The 16303-nt window shown below is 41.3% G+C and overlaps 1 protein-coding gene across 1 annotated transcript; it reads left to right on the top strand.

The window, feature by feature from the left end:
* The first annotated feature begins 159 nt into the window (after positions 1 to 159).
* LOC117464098 (uncharacterized) lies at positions 160 to 16009 on the top strand. Its single transcript, XM_034106641.2, has 10 exons — positions 160 to 415; positions 1568 to 1707; positions 2369 to 2480; positions 2716 to 2818; positions 12337 to 12506; positions 12659 to 12786; positions 13513 to 13639; positions 14460 to 14556; positions 14646 to 14721; positions 15258 to 16009. The coding sequence occupies exons 1-10, from the start codon at positions 352 to 354 to the stop codon at positions 15366 to 15368; spliced, it is 1128 nt and encodes a 375-aa protein (XP_033962532.1). The 5' UTR covers positions 160 to 351; the 3' UTR covers positions 15369 to 16009.
* Positions 16010 to 16303: the final 294 nt, after the last annotated feature.

Below are 16303 nucleotides of genomic sequence, written 5' to 3'. Positions count from 1 at the left end.
GAGTAGGCCTACCTCAAATGTGTGGGTTAGGATTAATATACCTAATTATTTTCCACCACAAACGTATATTCAAAGTAGGCTATTATTATATTGCAAAATACTGGCACTCGCCCTTGTCCAGAAAAGGGAAGCTCTAGTCTACGCCCATTTCCCGCCTCCAACAGGTCTCATATATTTCAGAGCAAACTGGAAGGTTAGATTAAAACCTTTAAGTCTATGATTAAAACACGTACATTTACTGTCTTTTTAGAAACCGTGACAGCAGGACTGACACCAGGCGGTCGTCGTTAGAAACGAGAATAATTTACCAATACATTTTTTTACTATCGAAACTCAGACAGGAAAACCGACATGTATCAAAGTCGGGACATCTTCGTTTTAAGCTGCCTCTTTTTAACGGCCCTGTCTCAAGACGGTAAGAAAATATTTACAACAAAACTTGCTGTGGTACTTTTCCCAACGTTTGTGTTCTCAATCTGCTCCCTTGATGGAATTTTCCCAGCGGTGTTTTCCCAGTACTGACGTCACTACAGAGCAGGAAAACAAGCATACAGGATACAGTTGTTATACAGTTGTTATAGATTGCCTAATAATGTATTGCGCACCTTGGAGGTGCAGTGCAGGCATATTAAAGCCAGACAGTCTGTCTAACAACAATGTTCTGTTAATAAACAGCGGTGGAAAGTACTTCTACTCAAGTACTGTACTTTACACATTTGAAGTACTTTATCCAATTATTTTCATCGTATAGCTGCTTTATAGTTCTACTCTACTACATTTTAGAAGCAAAGGTTGTACTTTTTACATGTATTGTCCAGATTTATTTACTTTTACTTACTAAATTCAGATTTTAACACACAACACAATTATTTGGTATAGACATTATATTTAAGCAGCAATTTTGCTAAGAAGTTTTTTGTTAAAATATAGGCTATATTAAACGCTTTTAGCATCTTGATGCAGTACTTGAAATTGAGTATTTGTACAGTTTGGTATTATTACTTTTTCTCAAGTAAAGAATCTGAATACTTTGTTCACCTCTGTAAATAAATGATATCTGCATCAAAGTGTCACTTTAACAAAAATGACAAATTAAAATAAATAAATGAATAACTCTGACTACATACAGGCTCAAATATAAGTATTTTACTGTGTCAAAAAGAATTGTCTCACAGTTGTTCCAGGGAATAAGAGTTAATTCTAAGAACTAGTAGTCGGTAATGATTCGCGTGTCACATTCCATGGAATATACAGTATAAAGGAACACTCCCATTATTTCCTACATAAATGATAATAATAACATATGCAAGTTACCGTGCAGGCAATGTGTCTTTGTAAATAGTATACTTATTTGATGATCTTTTCAGTGATATCAAAATGTAAATGTTTACCGTTTCACTTTCTTGAAGAAAGCTATGAACTGTGGGAAATGTGGTCATTGGCTTCACTATATGACCCAATTAAGATGAAGTAGCTTTTATCTCCGGATAAGTTCATATGTTTTTTATATCTGTATCAAGGAATTATGTTTTATCAAATGTCTGTATTTTCTCTTTCTTTACCGAAGGATTACCACAACATGTGTCCGTACAATGGATTAATGATTTCGAGCAGAAGGTGACCTGGGAACCAGCACAGCACCCGGTGAAAAACTGCAGATATGATGTGATTGCAGTACAAAAAGACAGTTTTAAATCAGAGACACATGTGAGTATGCATGTATTTCGTTTTTTGGTTTGAATGTAATTGTATTTAATAGTTTTTCAGTGTATACAGCACCTATTTTAGTTCCATCATTTCCTGGATAACAATAACCTCAATTTACTAATGTTTTTTATGTCATTGTTAGAAATATTAAAACATGCATAGACTCTCTTATTATTATTATATCTATAATAATATATTGTTTTGTTATATTATGTTTACATAAATTATTACATTATTTTCGTGTCGGGACATTTCTACATTTCTTTAGGAAGTTGCTTGTTAGAAGAAGTATTCAGTGCGTTGTGTAAAGATAAAGATGTTGAAATACTATGATGTAAAATATATTGCATTACATGTTATAATCCGAGAAGTATAATTGAAAAACTCTAAAGTAGCAAAGATTAAACTCAGAATGTCCCCTTTCAGGCTGTGGTATTATAATCTATATTGAAATATAGCTTTTTTAATTATTATTATCTAAAATAAATGTATAAGCAGCATTTATATGTCTCAGGATGGAGCAATTTCCAGCTGTTTTACACCCAGTGTGGTAGTTCAATGTGTTAGCACGCGAATAACATGTTATAATTCCTGGAAAGTACTGCTTTTTGTTCCTCATTGTTTTTGTTTTGTTCTGCTTTCCTATTCTTGGTGGATTTAGAACTCAGTCACGTCCCCCGTCAGCCTGAAGATGGTGATGTACGGGGGGTTTCTGAATGTGTCTATAAGGAGTAATTGTGCAAGATACGAGCCAGTGATCGCCACTTACCCAGGTAGCTGAATGCTTCTGCTGCAGTTGAAATTCATTACCATGTGTTTGTTTATACATGTAATGCTGTGTGTGTGTGTGTGTGTGTGTGTGTGTGTGTGTGTGTGTGTGTGTGTGTGTGTGTGTGTGTGTGTGTGTGTGTGTGTGTGTGTGTGTGTGTGTGTGTGTGTGTGTGTGTGTGTGTGTGTGTGTGTGTGTGTGTGTGTGTGTGTGTGTGTGTGTGTGTCATATCCTGCCAGCTCTGGTGCAGGACTTGCAGTGCTTCATTACTACCCCCACGGAAGCTCACTGCACCTGGAACCAGATCGCTCACACTCCCTCAAATCTGGGTTTTTTCTATCAGTGAGTTTATTTTTTGCTAAACACAGACACATGTTGACAAAGTGCAGACAGTGTTCTCTGCCTGGCCTTAGAGACAGGCAGATATAAGAAAACATGGCTGCCAAAAGAGAAGCCATTATACCAACAGCATGGAGGAACTGCTGTGGGAACAACGCAGCACTTCCTCATACAATGCCCACAATTCAAACCTCATCCTCAATTCTTTGAAAAAGAAAACTAATAATCTTACTAGACTCACATCTCAGGTCTTTTTACTTTCTATTATTATTTTCTTATTAATGTATTATATGAATTCATCATCAGAATTATACTGCAAAATAGTCAATAACTCACCTTAACGTTTTCTATCTGTGTTTTAAATAAATAATTCATGTTGATATACTATATTGGTTTCCTTGTAAAGAAAACATGTTGTGATTGCTTTTCGCTCAAAATGGTTATGAACATAACTATAATAGTATATAATAATTAAGCGTTTTGAGCACCATATAAATAACATTATTATAACTGCCCAAATGTTTATTTATACTGTATATAGATGTCGTAATTGTACAAAGCTTTGGCCATACTGTAGGTAGGTCATTATGGTCATGCCAATTACCCCATTTGAATTGAATTGAATGGAAAAACACATTGGTGTGCAGTGCTGTTGTGTCACAGTAAACGGGACCAACACTAGCTGTTACTAGCTGTTACATTATTTTCGTGTCGGGACATTTCTACATTTTTTTAGGAAGTTGCTTGTTAGAAGAAGTATTCAGTGCGTTGTGTAAAGATAAAGATGTTGAAATACTATGTAAATGTTATAATCCGTGAAGTATAATTGAAAAACTCTAAAGTAGCAAAGATAAAACTTAGAATGTCCCCTTTCAGGCTGTGGTATTATAATCTATATTGAAATATAGCTTTTTTAATTATTATTATCTAAAATAAATGTATAAGCAGCATTTATATGTCTCAGGATGGAGCAATTTCCAGCTGCTTTACACCCAGTTTGGTAATTATAATGGTAAATGAGTAAGCTGTATTGCAAAATCTCCTGATACTGATTTCATCACATAAGATTCAGCAGAACCCGAGTGGCAGGAAATACTTTTTGTTTAACTGAGGCTAAAGTCCCCGTGTTCGTCGACCTCGCTTTTTATCGGGTGTCAGTTTAAGTTTAGGAGACTTTTTGTTGACTCTTGGAATGTTTATTCATCGAGTCTCTTGTCAATTTAAGTTTAAGTAAAATCACATTACAACGTACCCCAGTCCATCTGCCTATCCTTTAGCAAGTAGGATAGCTGCCAGAAGTTATGGTTTGGCTCAGGGGACGCGGAGCAGTGAAACTTCCTGCAGACTCTAGAGTCAAGGGGACTCAGAGCCGTACCATAGCCGTGGGAACATGTTTCAAATGGGGGGTGCTATGGGGATGACACCAGGGCCGGTTCTGACCAATTTTCTGCCCTAGGCAAGATTTTAGCTGGCAATGAAAATCCTCTACAAAAGACCAATACACTACAAAAAGAGAAACTTATTGACATGGTGGACAGCTTATATAAAAAAAGGCTTCAAATGTATTTAGTATTAGTACGTTGTGTATTTTATTATGTGAAGCACTAAATGGTTTTAGAAAAATATCGACTCTTTGTTTGTAGATATCTACTAAACTAAAGCAAATAAAGAGAGTAGGCCTGTTATACTGAGTGATGTATATTATACACACTGCTCTGCTTTCTGAACGGACCTCACAGCTGTTCACTGTAAACATCGTGTTGCGATGAAAGCAGTTAATACAATAATATCCAGGTGATGCATGCAGAGCTGTCATTGGCTGAGATAAGTCCGGCCGTGCGTCACGACGCTTTGAAACATCTCTGTTCCCGGAAATGCATCCGCGAAGGAGCCGTGGTGGACCCATCAGTGTATCCTCGGTTATAGCTCATCCAAAGAGCATTTAGAGAAATGAGATGTCCTTCAAAATGGCGCGCTGAAATTCATTTCTGGGTCACTACCGGAGGACCGAGGAGACGAGGAGGGGGATTTGATGAAATGAGAAAGAGCCCGGGTCTCTTGTTCTATATCGTATAAAGCTTCACCCTCTAAGGCTATCGCTATTGGGTAATCCCACTGCATTTGTGCAGCACTGACAGACTTAATCCACGCCCACCTATGACGTGGGCCCCACCTACGGACTCACTTCCGTATAGATAGGAAGTAGTCTCTACAACACGTGTCAAACTCAAGGCCCGGGGCCAAATCAGGCCCTTGGTGGATTTAATTTCGGCCCGCAGGATAATTTTGAATTACTATAAGATCTGGCGCGTCGGTATATTGCACGCACACCTTCACTCCATCCTGAGGATTTCCTCAGCTCAGAGCCTGAGCCCAAACATTGATGACCTTGCACCCGAGATGAGATGCCAAGTATCTGGCTTGAACTAGCATCACAGAGCAGCAAACTGAGTTTACATGGATGTTTCCTTCCCATTGGCTCTGAGACGGGCATGTTTGGTTTTTTCTTTGAGGGGAATTGTTTTTTTGAAGCTGTTGTTGGCCTGTGGAAAAATGTAATCATAAGAAATGACTCTGCAGATAGAGCCATAAAAAATGAATGCAACTGATTATTTAATGTTTAATGTTGTTTTTATAGGCAATCATTTAAGCTTTGTTAGTTCCAGGTTTAATATGTGCAATAAGTTCATTTCAATAAGTTTTGCAATAAACATTGAACCAGTCCGGCCCTCGACTAGCACCGATTTTTTTTATTTTGGCCCACTGTGTATTTGAGTTTGACACTCCTGATCTACAATCTGCTCCCACACAAACAGCTTTTCTTCAGCTATTCGCAGAGCCAGTGGGGCCTGATACTCATAGAAACTGGGTTACAGTATGTAACCCCAGTGCTATATCGTATAAGGCTTCGCCCTCTAAGGCTATCACTATTGGGTTAAGGGCAAAGCAGGATGTAGTCTACGCCCCACTGGTCCGTCCGAACTTACCAGAAGCACAAAAACACACCTGCTCAATTAATAACCGATGTCCATTTCGCCATGCATAATGGAGCATCACATTCCCAGGGAATATAGCATTAATATTCTCCATAAGGGAAAGTAACCAACCACACGGCAGGCAAAAACATCGTTTTTCATGCACTGGTCAATTTTGAGATTTTGTGCTATTTTGATTCCATAACATGTTTTCTTTCAGGCAGGAAGGAAAGGAAAACGTACAAAATACTTTCTTTAAATACAATCTTTAAAGGTTGTTTTCTCAAAATGAGTTTTTCTCCTACTCTGAGTTCGAAATCTCCACTTCAGTTGCACGTACATACACCAAACCTTCCAGTTATATTCCTATCAATATTATGATGGCTTTTACAGAAGGGTTTGTTCATATATCATTCATAGCCTGAATTATATAACATTTTATACCTAAAAACATGGCGAAAATTGATATTTTAGGGCTATTGACAGTATTTTCTGATTTATGGAGTGATAAAAAGAGATATCCAAAATCCCTTCTGTAAAAGCCTTAGATGCTAATATGACTACAAAATGAACCTTTGAACCTGGCTTTATCCAAAGTTGAGATTTCGATTCCTGAAATGTGTTAAAATATGCGCATATGTAATGAGATAATGGTTAATTTGCATATTTAAACATGCTATTTCAGAAAACATGTAATACAAAAGACAATTGCCTTATTGTAAGTCATTAACTGGAGACATTTCTAGCTATTTCTTTGTTAGTAATTCTATCGCTCGAGGTGGAGTCGAAAGAGATGAGTTTTCAGTCTGCGCCGGAAGATGTGTAAGCTTTCTGCTGTCCTGATGTCAATGGGGAGCTCATTCCACCATTTTGGAGCCAGGATAGCAAACCCACGTGTTTTTGCTGATGGGAACTTGGGTCCCCATCGCAGCGAGGGTGCAGTGAGTCGTTTGGCTGATGCAGAGCGTAGTGCACGCGCTGGGGTGTACAGTTTAACCATGTCCTGGATGTAGGAAGGGCCAGATCCATTCGCAGCATGGTAAGCAAGTACCAGTGTCTTGAAGTGGATTCTAGCAGTTACCGGAAGCCAGTGAAGGGAGCGGAGGAGCGGCGTGGTGTGGGAAAATGTAGGAAGGTTGAAGACCAGACGAGCCGCTGCATTCTGGATGAGCTGCAGAGGTCGGATGGCACATGCAGGTAGACCAGCCAGGAGGGAGTTGCAGTAGTCTAGGCGTGAGATGACGAGAGCCTGGACCAGAACCTGCGCCGCTTTCTGGGTCAGCTGGGGACGTATCCTCCTGATGTTGTAAAGCGTGTATCTGCAGCAGCGGGTTGTAGCAGCGATGTTTGCAGTGAAGGACAGGTTGTTATCTAGGATCACACCCAGATTCCTTGCAGTCTGGGTCGGGGAAACAACAGAGGTGCCGATGTTGAATGTTAGGTCAAGAGTGGGACAATTTTTCCCGGAAGGAAAAGCAGTTCAGTTTTGTTGAGCTTGAGGTGATGAGCAGACATCCACTGAGAGATGTCAACTAGACAAGCAGAGATGCGTGCGACAACCTGGGTCTCTGAGCGGGGGAAAGGACAGAATTAATTGGGTGTCGTCAGCGTAGCAGTGGTATGAAAAACCATGCGGGCTAATGACAGATCCGAGCGAGTTTGTGTACAGGGAGAAGAGGGGACCAAGAACAGAGCCCTGAGGGACCCCTGTAGTTAATTGACAAGGGTCCCTCTCCAACCCTCTCCAAGTTACCCTGTAGGTACGATCTATGAGGTATGAGGTGAGGAGGGAAAGTGCAGAGCCTGAAACTCCAAGTTCTTGGAGAGTGCGAAGGAGGATCTGATGGTTCACCGTGTCGAATGCAGCAGACAGGTCCAAAAGGATGATGACAGAGGAGAGGGATGCTGCTTTGGCAGTGCGCAGTTCCTCAGTGACAGCAATGAGAGCAGTTTCTGTGGAGTGACCTGCCTTGAAACCAGACTGGTGCGGATCCAGAAGGTTGTTCTGATGGAGATAACAGGAGAGTTGTTTAAAGACAGCGCGTTCAAGTGTTTTAGACAGGAACGGGAGGAGAGAGACAGGCCTGTAGTTTATAACATCAGACGGGTTGAGAGTGGGTTTCTTTAGGAGAGGGTTTACTCTTGCCTCCTTGAGACTGTTTGGAAAGTGACCAGAAGTTAGAGAAGTGTTGATTAAATGGGTGAGAAACGGTAGAATATCAGGAGCAATAGTCTGAAGGAGGTTTGAAGGGATAGGGTCCAGAGAACAGGTGGTAGGGCGGGCAGAGGTAATGAGGGTAAGAACCTCACTTGGCGAGAGAGGGGAAAAGGAGGTTAGTGTGCGGGTGGAAGGAGGGTCTGGTGACCCAGCGGTGAGTAAAGGTGAGTCAGAAAAAGAAGAGCGAATATCATCAACCTTTTTTTCAAAGTGGTTAACAAAGTCGCTTGACAGAAGTGAGGAGGGGGGAGGGGCTTTGGGAGGGTCCAGGAGGGAGGAGAAGATGGAAAATTGTTTTTTGGTATTGGAATAGGAAGATTGGATCTTATCTTGAAAGAAAGTGCTTTTTGCCTGAGAGATCGAAGCAGAGAAAGAGGAGAGGAGAGCCTGATAGGTTAGGAGGTCGTCACGGTGTTTGGATTTCCACCGTTTCCGCTCTGCTGCCCGAAGGACGGTTCTATTAGCACGCAGTGCGTCATTTAGCCAGGGAGCAGGAGGGGACTGACGAGCCTGCCGAGATGTGAGAGGACAGAGAGAGTCCAGAGAGGATGAGAGAGTAGAGAGGAGAGTTTCTGCAGCAGAGTTTGGAGGCAGGAGTTGGAACGAGTCAGAGGAAGGGAGGGCTGAGAGCACCGATGAGGCAAAGGTAGAGGGGGAGAGGAAACGAAGGTTACGGCGGACAGGTGCAGGATGAGAAGAGATTAGTTTGTTATGTTTGGAAAGGGATAGAGAGAATGAAATGAAGAAGTGATCGGATGTGTGGAGCGGGTTTACAGAGCGGTTAGAAGTAGTGCAGTTCCTTGAGAATATGAGATCAAGGACATTGCCAGCTTTATGAGTTGGTGGGGACGGAGACAGTGAGAAAGCAAAGGCGGTTAACAGAGATGTTAGTTCGTCTATCTTCCCTGTCTGGAGGTTGAAGTCTCCGAGAAGTACAGCGGGAGGGCCAGTTTCAGGGATGTGTGAGAGGAGATTATCTAATTCCTCCAAGAAGTCCCCCAAGGCGCCTGGTGGACGGTAGAGAACAACAATGGTTAATTGTATAGGATGGGTTACTGTGACGGCATGGAATTCAAAGGTGGAAGGAGTGAAGTTAGGTAGCTTGAAGAGGGAAAAGCTCCATTTGGGAGAGAGCAGGAGACCAGTGCCACCTCCTCTGCCAGTGGGTCTGGGTGTATGGGAGAAGGAATATGCTGTGGAGAGAGCTGCTGGGGTGGATGTGTTGGATGGAGTAATCCAGGTCTCAGTGAGAGCAAGGAAATCCAGGGTCTGCAGGGAGGCGTAGTCAGAGATGAAGTCAGCCTTAGGAACAGCTGACAGTTCCACAGGCCACCTGAAACTAGATGTTGGATCTCAGTGGAGCATGTGGGATAGACGAGAGCAGGCCGGTTATAGCGATTAGAAGATACACGGGGCCAGTGATAATTGTGAGAAGACCCATGAACAGGAATGGAGAAAATACACATGATTATAGCATGAGGGGCTAGAAAACTAAAGAAAAGAAAATTAGCTCAATCAGAGTAGGATTTGCCTCCTCTTTGCCACCCTCGTGACTCCCGCAGGACTCCAATGTCTTTGTCAGTCTTACTCCCGCAGGACTCCAATGTCTTTGTCAGTCTTCGGCTATCTGACGCTCCAGGAAAGAGCTACCTAAAATGGACGCCTGATTGCTGAGTTCTCACAGCTGTGGGGCCACCCCCTTCTAATTAGTTAACTCTCTACAGCTGATGGGCGACAGCAGAGTGGCCCTGCCTATATTGTAATGCAGGCTTGAGTGCCCACTGAGACCTGTGTAACAGGTTCACTTGAGCAGATCTGAGATTTAAAATCTCTCAAAAGCGCCGTTTTAGCTACAATACCTGCAGAACAATTATACAGAGTAGAATAGATTAAACAGAGAAGTCTAATTAAACAAGACTATAACTTACAGTGGTTGCTGCGTCAATAGGTATTGTTGTCACCCGGTCTAGATGCACACAGTTATCTTCCGACACTGACACATGATCTGTCAGTGTCCAACAAGGGAATGGCATTTTCCCATGCAGGTGCTGGAGTGTGTTCACCAGGGAGACTGGTTCACATCCATAATCCTGAAGGATGCATTCTTCCCTATGATTCTTCCACGTAACCATCATCCCGAAACACAGCAAATTCCTGCGTTTCTCATTCCTGGCTCCACGCACTTTTTCAAAGTGGGTGGAGACGGTTGGAGCAGCTACTCAGAATGGGGATGAGAGTGTTATTTTACCAGGACGACCGGCTGTGGCTGGCTCGCTCTAGGGAGGATGCGGCTTTACAGACGATACAGCTGTCCTCGTCCCTCCCAGGTTATCATTTAACTGGGAGTGGAATTGAACTCAGCCCGCATGAGAGAGCGACTCTCACAGCGGAGAGGGGAGGAAGTGACAGCTCTCCTCTGGCGCGTCACACCCCGCGCGCGGGCTGGTGACAGCCCTCTCCGTGATGCAGCTGTTAGACATGATGTCAGCTGGTCACGTGGTGATCCCCCTGGGTCTCCTTCACAGTAAGGAGACTCCAGAGGTGGTTTATTCGCCTGTGCATCGACCCTGTGCGTCAGAGGTGTACATTCCTCCTTCCATGGGTTTGGATTTAACCCACTGGAAAAATCTCCACGTCCTGTCAGTGGGGGTGTCCCTGATCAGAGTGACGTCACACACCGCAGTGTTCACAGACGCATCTCTCGCAGGCTGAGGAACGTGCATGTCGCAGGCAGTGGGGGGGACAGTGGCCGGCTCACTAGTCACTCCTTATAAACTGGATTTTTTACTTTCTCCGTATGGAGAGTAATCCAGCACTTCTCCCCGTTGCTGTACAATCAACATGTGTTGATTCGAACAGACAACAAAGCAGCGGCGGCCTACATAAATCGCCAGGGAGGTGTACGATCAGCCAAATGGACAATGTTCCGTTTGGTGTGTAGGGAAAAGCCTGGACCCTGTTACGGGCCCCCTGCCTCGTGCTGTCGTTCCTCCAGCTGTTGCTGGACAGGAATTTGGCTTATAGCACGGTAAAAACATATGATGCTGCCATTTCATCTTGCCACGTAGGTTTGGGGTCAGCACGGTGTTTAGTCACCCTCTGACAAAACGTTTTCTACGGGGAGTACAGAGACTCAGACCTGTGTCACGCGCTTTGGCGCCTCAATGGGTTTTTGGCTTTAGTGTTACGCGCACTGAGTAAAGCTCCATTTGAAACCTAAAGTTCTTGTCAGCCAAAGTAGCTCTGCTCCTGGCTCTGACATCAGCTAAAAGGGTGAGTGATTTGTCGGCTCTCTCTGTGGCTCCGTCATGTCTCCGGATCCAAGGAGATGGCAGCTCAGCTGTTTTGCTCCCGAACCCGGCTTTTATGCCAAAGGTGATCACAAGCTCTTTTAGATCGAGAGTGATACCTTTGGATGGCTTCTTTCCTCCTCCTCACACATCAGAGGAGGAAGCCACATCTCATCTCCTCTGTCCCGTGCGCACGATGTCATGCTATATTGCACAGACGGCTGCTTTACGCAGTTCCCAGCGTCTGTTTGTGCATTACAGAGAGGGCAGCCTCTGTCGGCACAGCGCCTGTCACACGGGCTGTGTGAGTGTCACAGGCGTATGTCTACTCTGGGTTGGATCCCCCTATTTACGTTCCAGAGCCTATTTAGCCTACCTTCTTTCCCTTATGGAGAATATTCATTTTGTAATGCTATATTCCCTGGGAATGTGATGCTCCATTACGCATGATAGGAGACCTTTAAGGAATATAGGCAAACAAATGTTGAAACATGTGAAAAGGTACACTTTACCTTTTTTACCTCGAGAATAGGTATCAGGTTTCAAAATTTGATTTCCTGATTCAGCAAACTAATAAATCACTCAACGCAAAAAGCCAGCTCCAGACTTCTGGAAAGTTCGAAAAGTCTGAAGATTAAAGAAAAAGTAGATTTTTACGTCAGTATTTTTTATGAATTAAAAAATAAATAGGGTGTCGTGTGTTAATTAAATTGAATTAGAAATTATATAAAGCTAAATGTTATTTCCTCTACAGAGAGTTAGGCTAGCAGCTAGCTGTTTACCCTTGTTTTCAATCTACATGCTAAGCTAAGCTAACCGTCTTATTTATCTTCATATTTAGGAGTATTAATACTTCCAGAAAACGTCAAACTCTTTTTTAAATTGAATTGAACCCAGTGGTGTCCTCTAGGCCAGGTGTGAGTTGTATATATTTTTATTTAGATGTTTGTGAAATGGTTCAGATAATTTTTTCAATTGTTGGCTTCTCTGAGGTGTTTTTTTGGCCTAACTTCACTGCGTTTTCTCTGTCTTTCCCAGCTTAAACAACAATGTCATTAAAGAGTGCCCATCGTACGTTCACCGCGGCAGTGACAGGACCGGCTGTGATCTGGAGGCAAACGTATATGATTCCATCATCTTTTCATTTAACGGAACGCTGAAAAACCAGACTGTGAGGAACACCTTCAAGGAGAAGCTGAGATTGAATGGTACGCCAGTATCAATAGTACTACAGGGGTCATTCCTAGCATTCCGTGTCATTCCATCGATACATTTCCATGATTTGTTGTTATTTATTTATTCATTATCTTATCATTGTGTATGGCTGTATCCTAGTTACTTTATGTCTGTTTCCATGCAGTGAGAGCTCCTGCCCTGCAATGGAATGTCACCAAAAGTGGGGATAAATTCAAAATCCGCTGGACTCCTCCCAGCATCAAAATCCATTGGGAGTATGTCATTACATACACAGAATGCAGTGAAAAAAAGGTAAGAAACACAAGAGAACAATATTAGTAGCACCTCAATATCTGATTCTAACATTGACATATTTTACTTCCAAGATGAATAGATGTGGTTTGTTTGTTTGTTTGTTTGTTTGTTTGTTTATTTTATTTAAAGGACAGTGCACATTAATTCACATTGCTGTAAATGAGCCAGTATTAGCCAGCAGGCTAATTTTCAACTGTTGTCCTGGTTTGAATTCTACAAGGTTATTTAAGGTTGACTTTGTGAAGTGGGACCAAGCAAAAGTGATCGTCCCAGGGAGTTCTTCTTATCATGTCATTTGTGTAACCCTCAAGTCATGTCCTTCCTCCTAATTACATTTGCATAGACCTTTAAAAAAGAGAAAGACATTTTTCGGCACATTTTGTTCCTTGTATGTTATTTAAATTATTGCGTTGATGCACAATACAAACATAATGGGACCTAATGTAGAAAACAACTGTTTGTGCTACTAGTGGTGTCTTCAGAGCAATTTTATTTGAAAATAAAACTATATTTAAGTTGTGAAAAGTATAAATTGTTAATTCTACAACACAATTTACTTTTGGTTCATAATCAACAGTAGTTAAAATTAGGTGATTGTTTCTAAGATTCATAAAATAATGTCTTTAATGTTTTGTATCTGTGACCTGTAATCTATTGTTGAAAAATAGTATAATAGGGGACCTTTAAATTCCACATCATTTGTGTGCCTTCACTTTCTCACAGCATTTAGATGGTTTCGGGGAAACAGCTGAGTTCACGTTTGTCCCTAAGTGTTCGTACCGAATAACTATTCAAGGCATTGGAGAACTTGAAGGCGCAAAGACACTATTGAGTGACGAGAAGTATTTTGGTATGGTCGTCGTCTCTTTGTCTATTTTCTTATCTTATTGAAATGATTATATCTATTATATTTAATTAGTTTGAGGTATATAATACTTTACGTGAGTATTTCCTATTCGTGACACTTATAGTTGTAGTCCATTATGTTCAGAGGGGTTTATTTTTCTTTTAAATGCCTTGCAGTTATTTGATCAATTGTTTAACTACTTGTTTCTTTACACATTCAAATTATTTGAAAATATGATGCATTTCAAAATATGAAACTATCCAACATAAAATCTAAGGTTAAGAAAATAGTCGAAATTCGTCCTTTTCAATTATCTGTATATGTACTTGTTTTAAAAAGTGCTAGAGATGTACTCAGATCTTTTACTTAAGTAAAAGTAGAAATACCAGAGTGTAGAAATACTCCAGTACAAATAAAACTCCTGTATTCAAAATGTTACTTTAGTAAAAGTACAAAAGTATTAGCATCATAAATACTTCAAGTACTAAAACTAAAAGTATACATCATGCACATTGAACATTTTCAAAATAATCTAAATTATATTTATCATAATTGCTTATCATTGATGTTTAATGTTGCAGCTGGTGAAGGGGGGGGAGCTACAAAATGTATTTGAGGAGAAATTACAATATTTGCCTAGAAGTTTATAGTAGTAGGAAATAGGAAGAAGTAATAGGAAATACTTAAGTAAAGTACAAGTACCTCAAAATGTGTAATTACAGTACTTAAGTAAATCCACCACTGGTTTTAATGGTGTACTGTAGCTTGAACACACTGCGGCTGTATAAGTCACTCATGATGTCTGTGATGTTTTTGCATGCAGCTGCTGAGTCAGATCTCAATGCGTGGGTGTATGTGGCCATCTTCCTGCCGCTGATGGTTGCTGTCCTGGCAGTCCTGACCATCGTGTATTGCAGGAAGTACGTAGAGTCTTCACCTCCACCTTTTAGCTCGGCTTGAATGAAGTAGTGTGCTTGCCTCTGGTCTTAAACTCTCTTTCTCTCTACAGGAATAAGGAGATCCTCATCCCCAAAGTTCCACAACCTCGGGACCTCATCAGCGACATTTCTGACAACAACAACAAGGTCTGTGTTTTTTTAAATACAAGGCTCGGGACCCCCATTGACACTCGTAGACACTGTGCATTAAATCAATTCACACTATGCCATCAATATCTTGTTCCTTTTGATACTGTCGGATCTGCGCACATTTGTACACAAAGCTTTTCACTTTTCATACCAATACTCTCCATATTGTTGTCTTATTATGCTTTACACAGTCTTTAGGTATATCTAATGTATATTTCATGTAAATATTTCTCAGAATTTGAATGTTATAATAGTTGTTTTTGTCCTTTTCTTACAATTGATCTTCCTTAACTGGCTTTTTGTTGTTGTCATAAACACAGCTACAGTGTAGTTATGGCAATGAACATCTGTATGTGTAAACCTACTTGGCAATAAACCTGATTCTGATCAAGTCACAATGAAATTAAGACCAAGAAATAATATATTTGTTCTTATCTAAATTGCAAAAAGTGTGTAATCACCAAATATATGTATGATTATTTTAATATTAATTATTTATTAATTAATTACCATTTCCTTCCTCTTTTCCTTAGAGCATGGGCGGCAAGCTGTACATCCCCGCAGAGAAGGAAGACAACTTTAACGTCACCCTGGTGACAGACCCCCAAATCTGCAAACTGGACATCAGACACGACTCAGTCTAAATCTGCACCATTTTTCTGTCTCAACAAGACCATATAAAGACTGTTACACTAATGAATCCAAGAGATTCATTACCCAAGTGCATCAAGGGAGCTATCAAGTCAAACTTCCATTGAGCCATCAAACTGTGAAAGCGAAGCACGGACCTGTAACATCCCGTCATGTCTGCTAAATTGTTCATGTCATGTTAATCAGGTTCATGTTATTGTTTTACGTTTAGTTCATAGCCCAGGTTAGATTTATGTTTAGTCAAGTCTTTTTGTTCACCTGTCTAGTCCTGTCATTGCACTTCCTGTTTTATTTTGTACTTACCTCTGGTCTCATTTCAGGTCCCTTTACTTCCTCCCTTTGTGTGTTTTCCCGCCATCGTCAGTGTCTGCCCCGCCCCTGATTGTTTCCACCTGTTCCTCCTTACCTCATGTATAAATAGTCCTGTCTCCCTTTGTCCTGTGCCAGTTCGTCTTGTGCCTTGTGCCATTTAGAGAGCCAGCTTGTCTCGTCCAGAGATTATTGTATTTTGTGACCATAGTCAAGTTTATTTAGTTAGTTTGTAATTTGCTTTGCTATGTTTTGCCTCTTAGGAGTGATGTTTTGTTTGAACTTTATACTTTTACAAAGTAAAGACTATTTTTGAACAAACTTTCTTTTGAGTCGTGCGTTTGAGTCCAAGTGTCTGTAAGGTCCCTAACAGAACGAACTGGCCAAAAAATGGACTCAGCCGACTCCGGTTCCTTCAAGGCCGATGTGTTAGCGCAGGATGCTAAGCTAACCCTCCATGCTGAACAGCTGTCTTCCATCAACCAAGGAATGATTGGTCTCACGGATCGTCAGGATGAATTCCAATCAGCTGTAACCAACCAAGTAAATCACCTGGCACTTCTAATGCAGCAAGTTCTCTCACCCCTCAAAGACGGTTCCTCTGCACCTACTCCAGCAA

Source organism: Pseudochaenichthys georgianus, chromosome 18 (genome assembly GCF_902827115.2).
Source record: "Pseudochaenichthys georgianus chromosome 18, fPseGeo1.2, whole genome shotgun sequence".
In the NCBI taxonomy this organism is placed as follows: Eukaryota; Metazoa; Chordata; class Actinopteri; order Perciformes; family Channichthyidae; genus Pseudochaenichthys; species Pseudochaenichthys georgianus.
The sequence above is the reverse complement of the archived record's forward strand: the minus strand, read 5'-3'. Positions and strand labels throughout refer to the sequence as shown.

Excerpts from the sequence above, each read along its gene's own strand:
- LOC117464098 (XM_034106641.2), top strand. The coding sequence starts at position 352 with ATGTATCAAAGTCGGGACATCTTCGTTTTAAGCTGCCTCTTTTTAACG. Across the intron at positions 416-1,567 it reads AACGGCCCTGTCTCAAGACG|GATTACCACAACATGTGTCC; the intron begins GTAAGAAAATAT and ends TCTTTACCGAAG. Across the intron at positions 14,557-14,645 it reads ACCATCGTGTATTGCAGGAA|GAATAAGGAGATCCTCATCC; the intron begins GTACGTAGAGTC and ends TTCTCTCTACAG.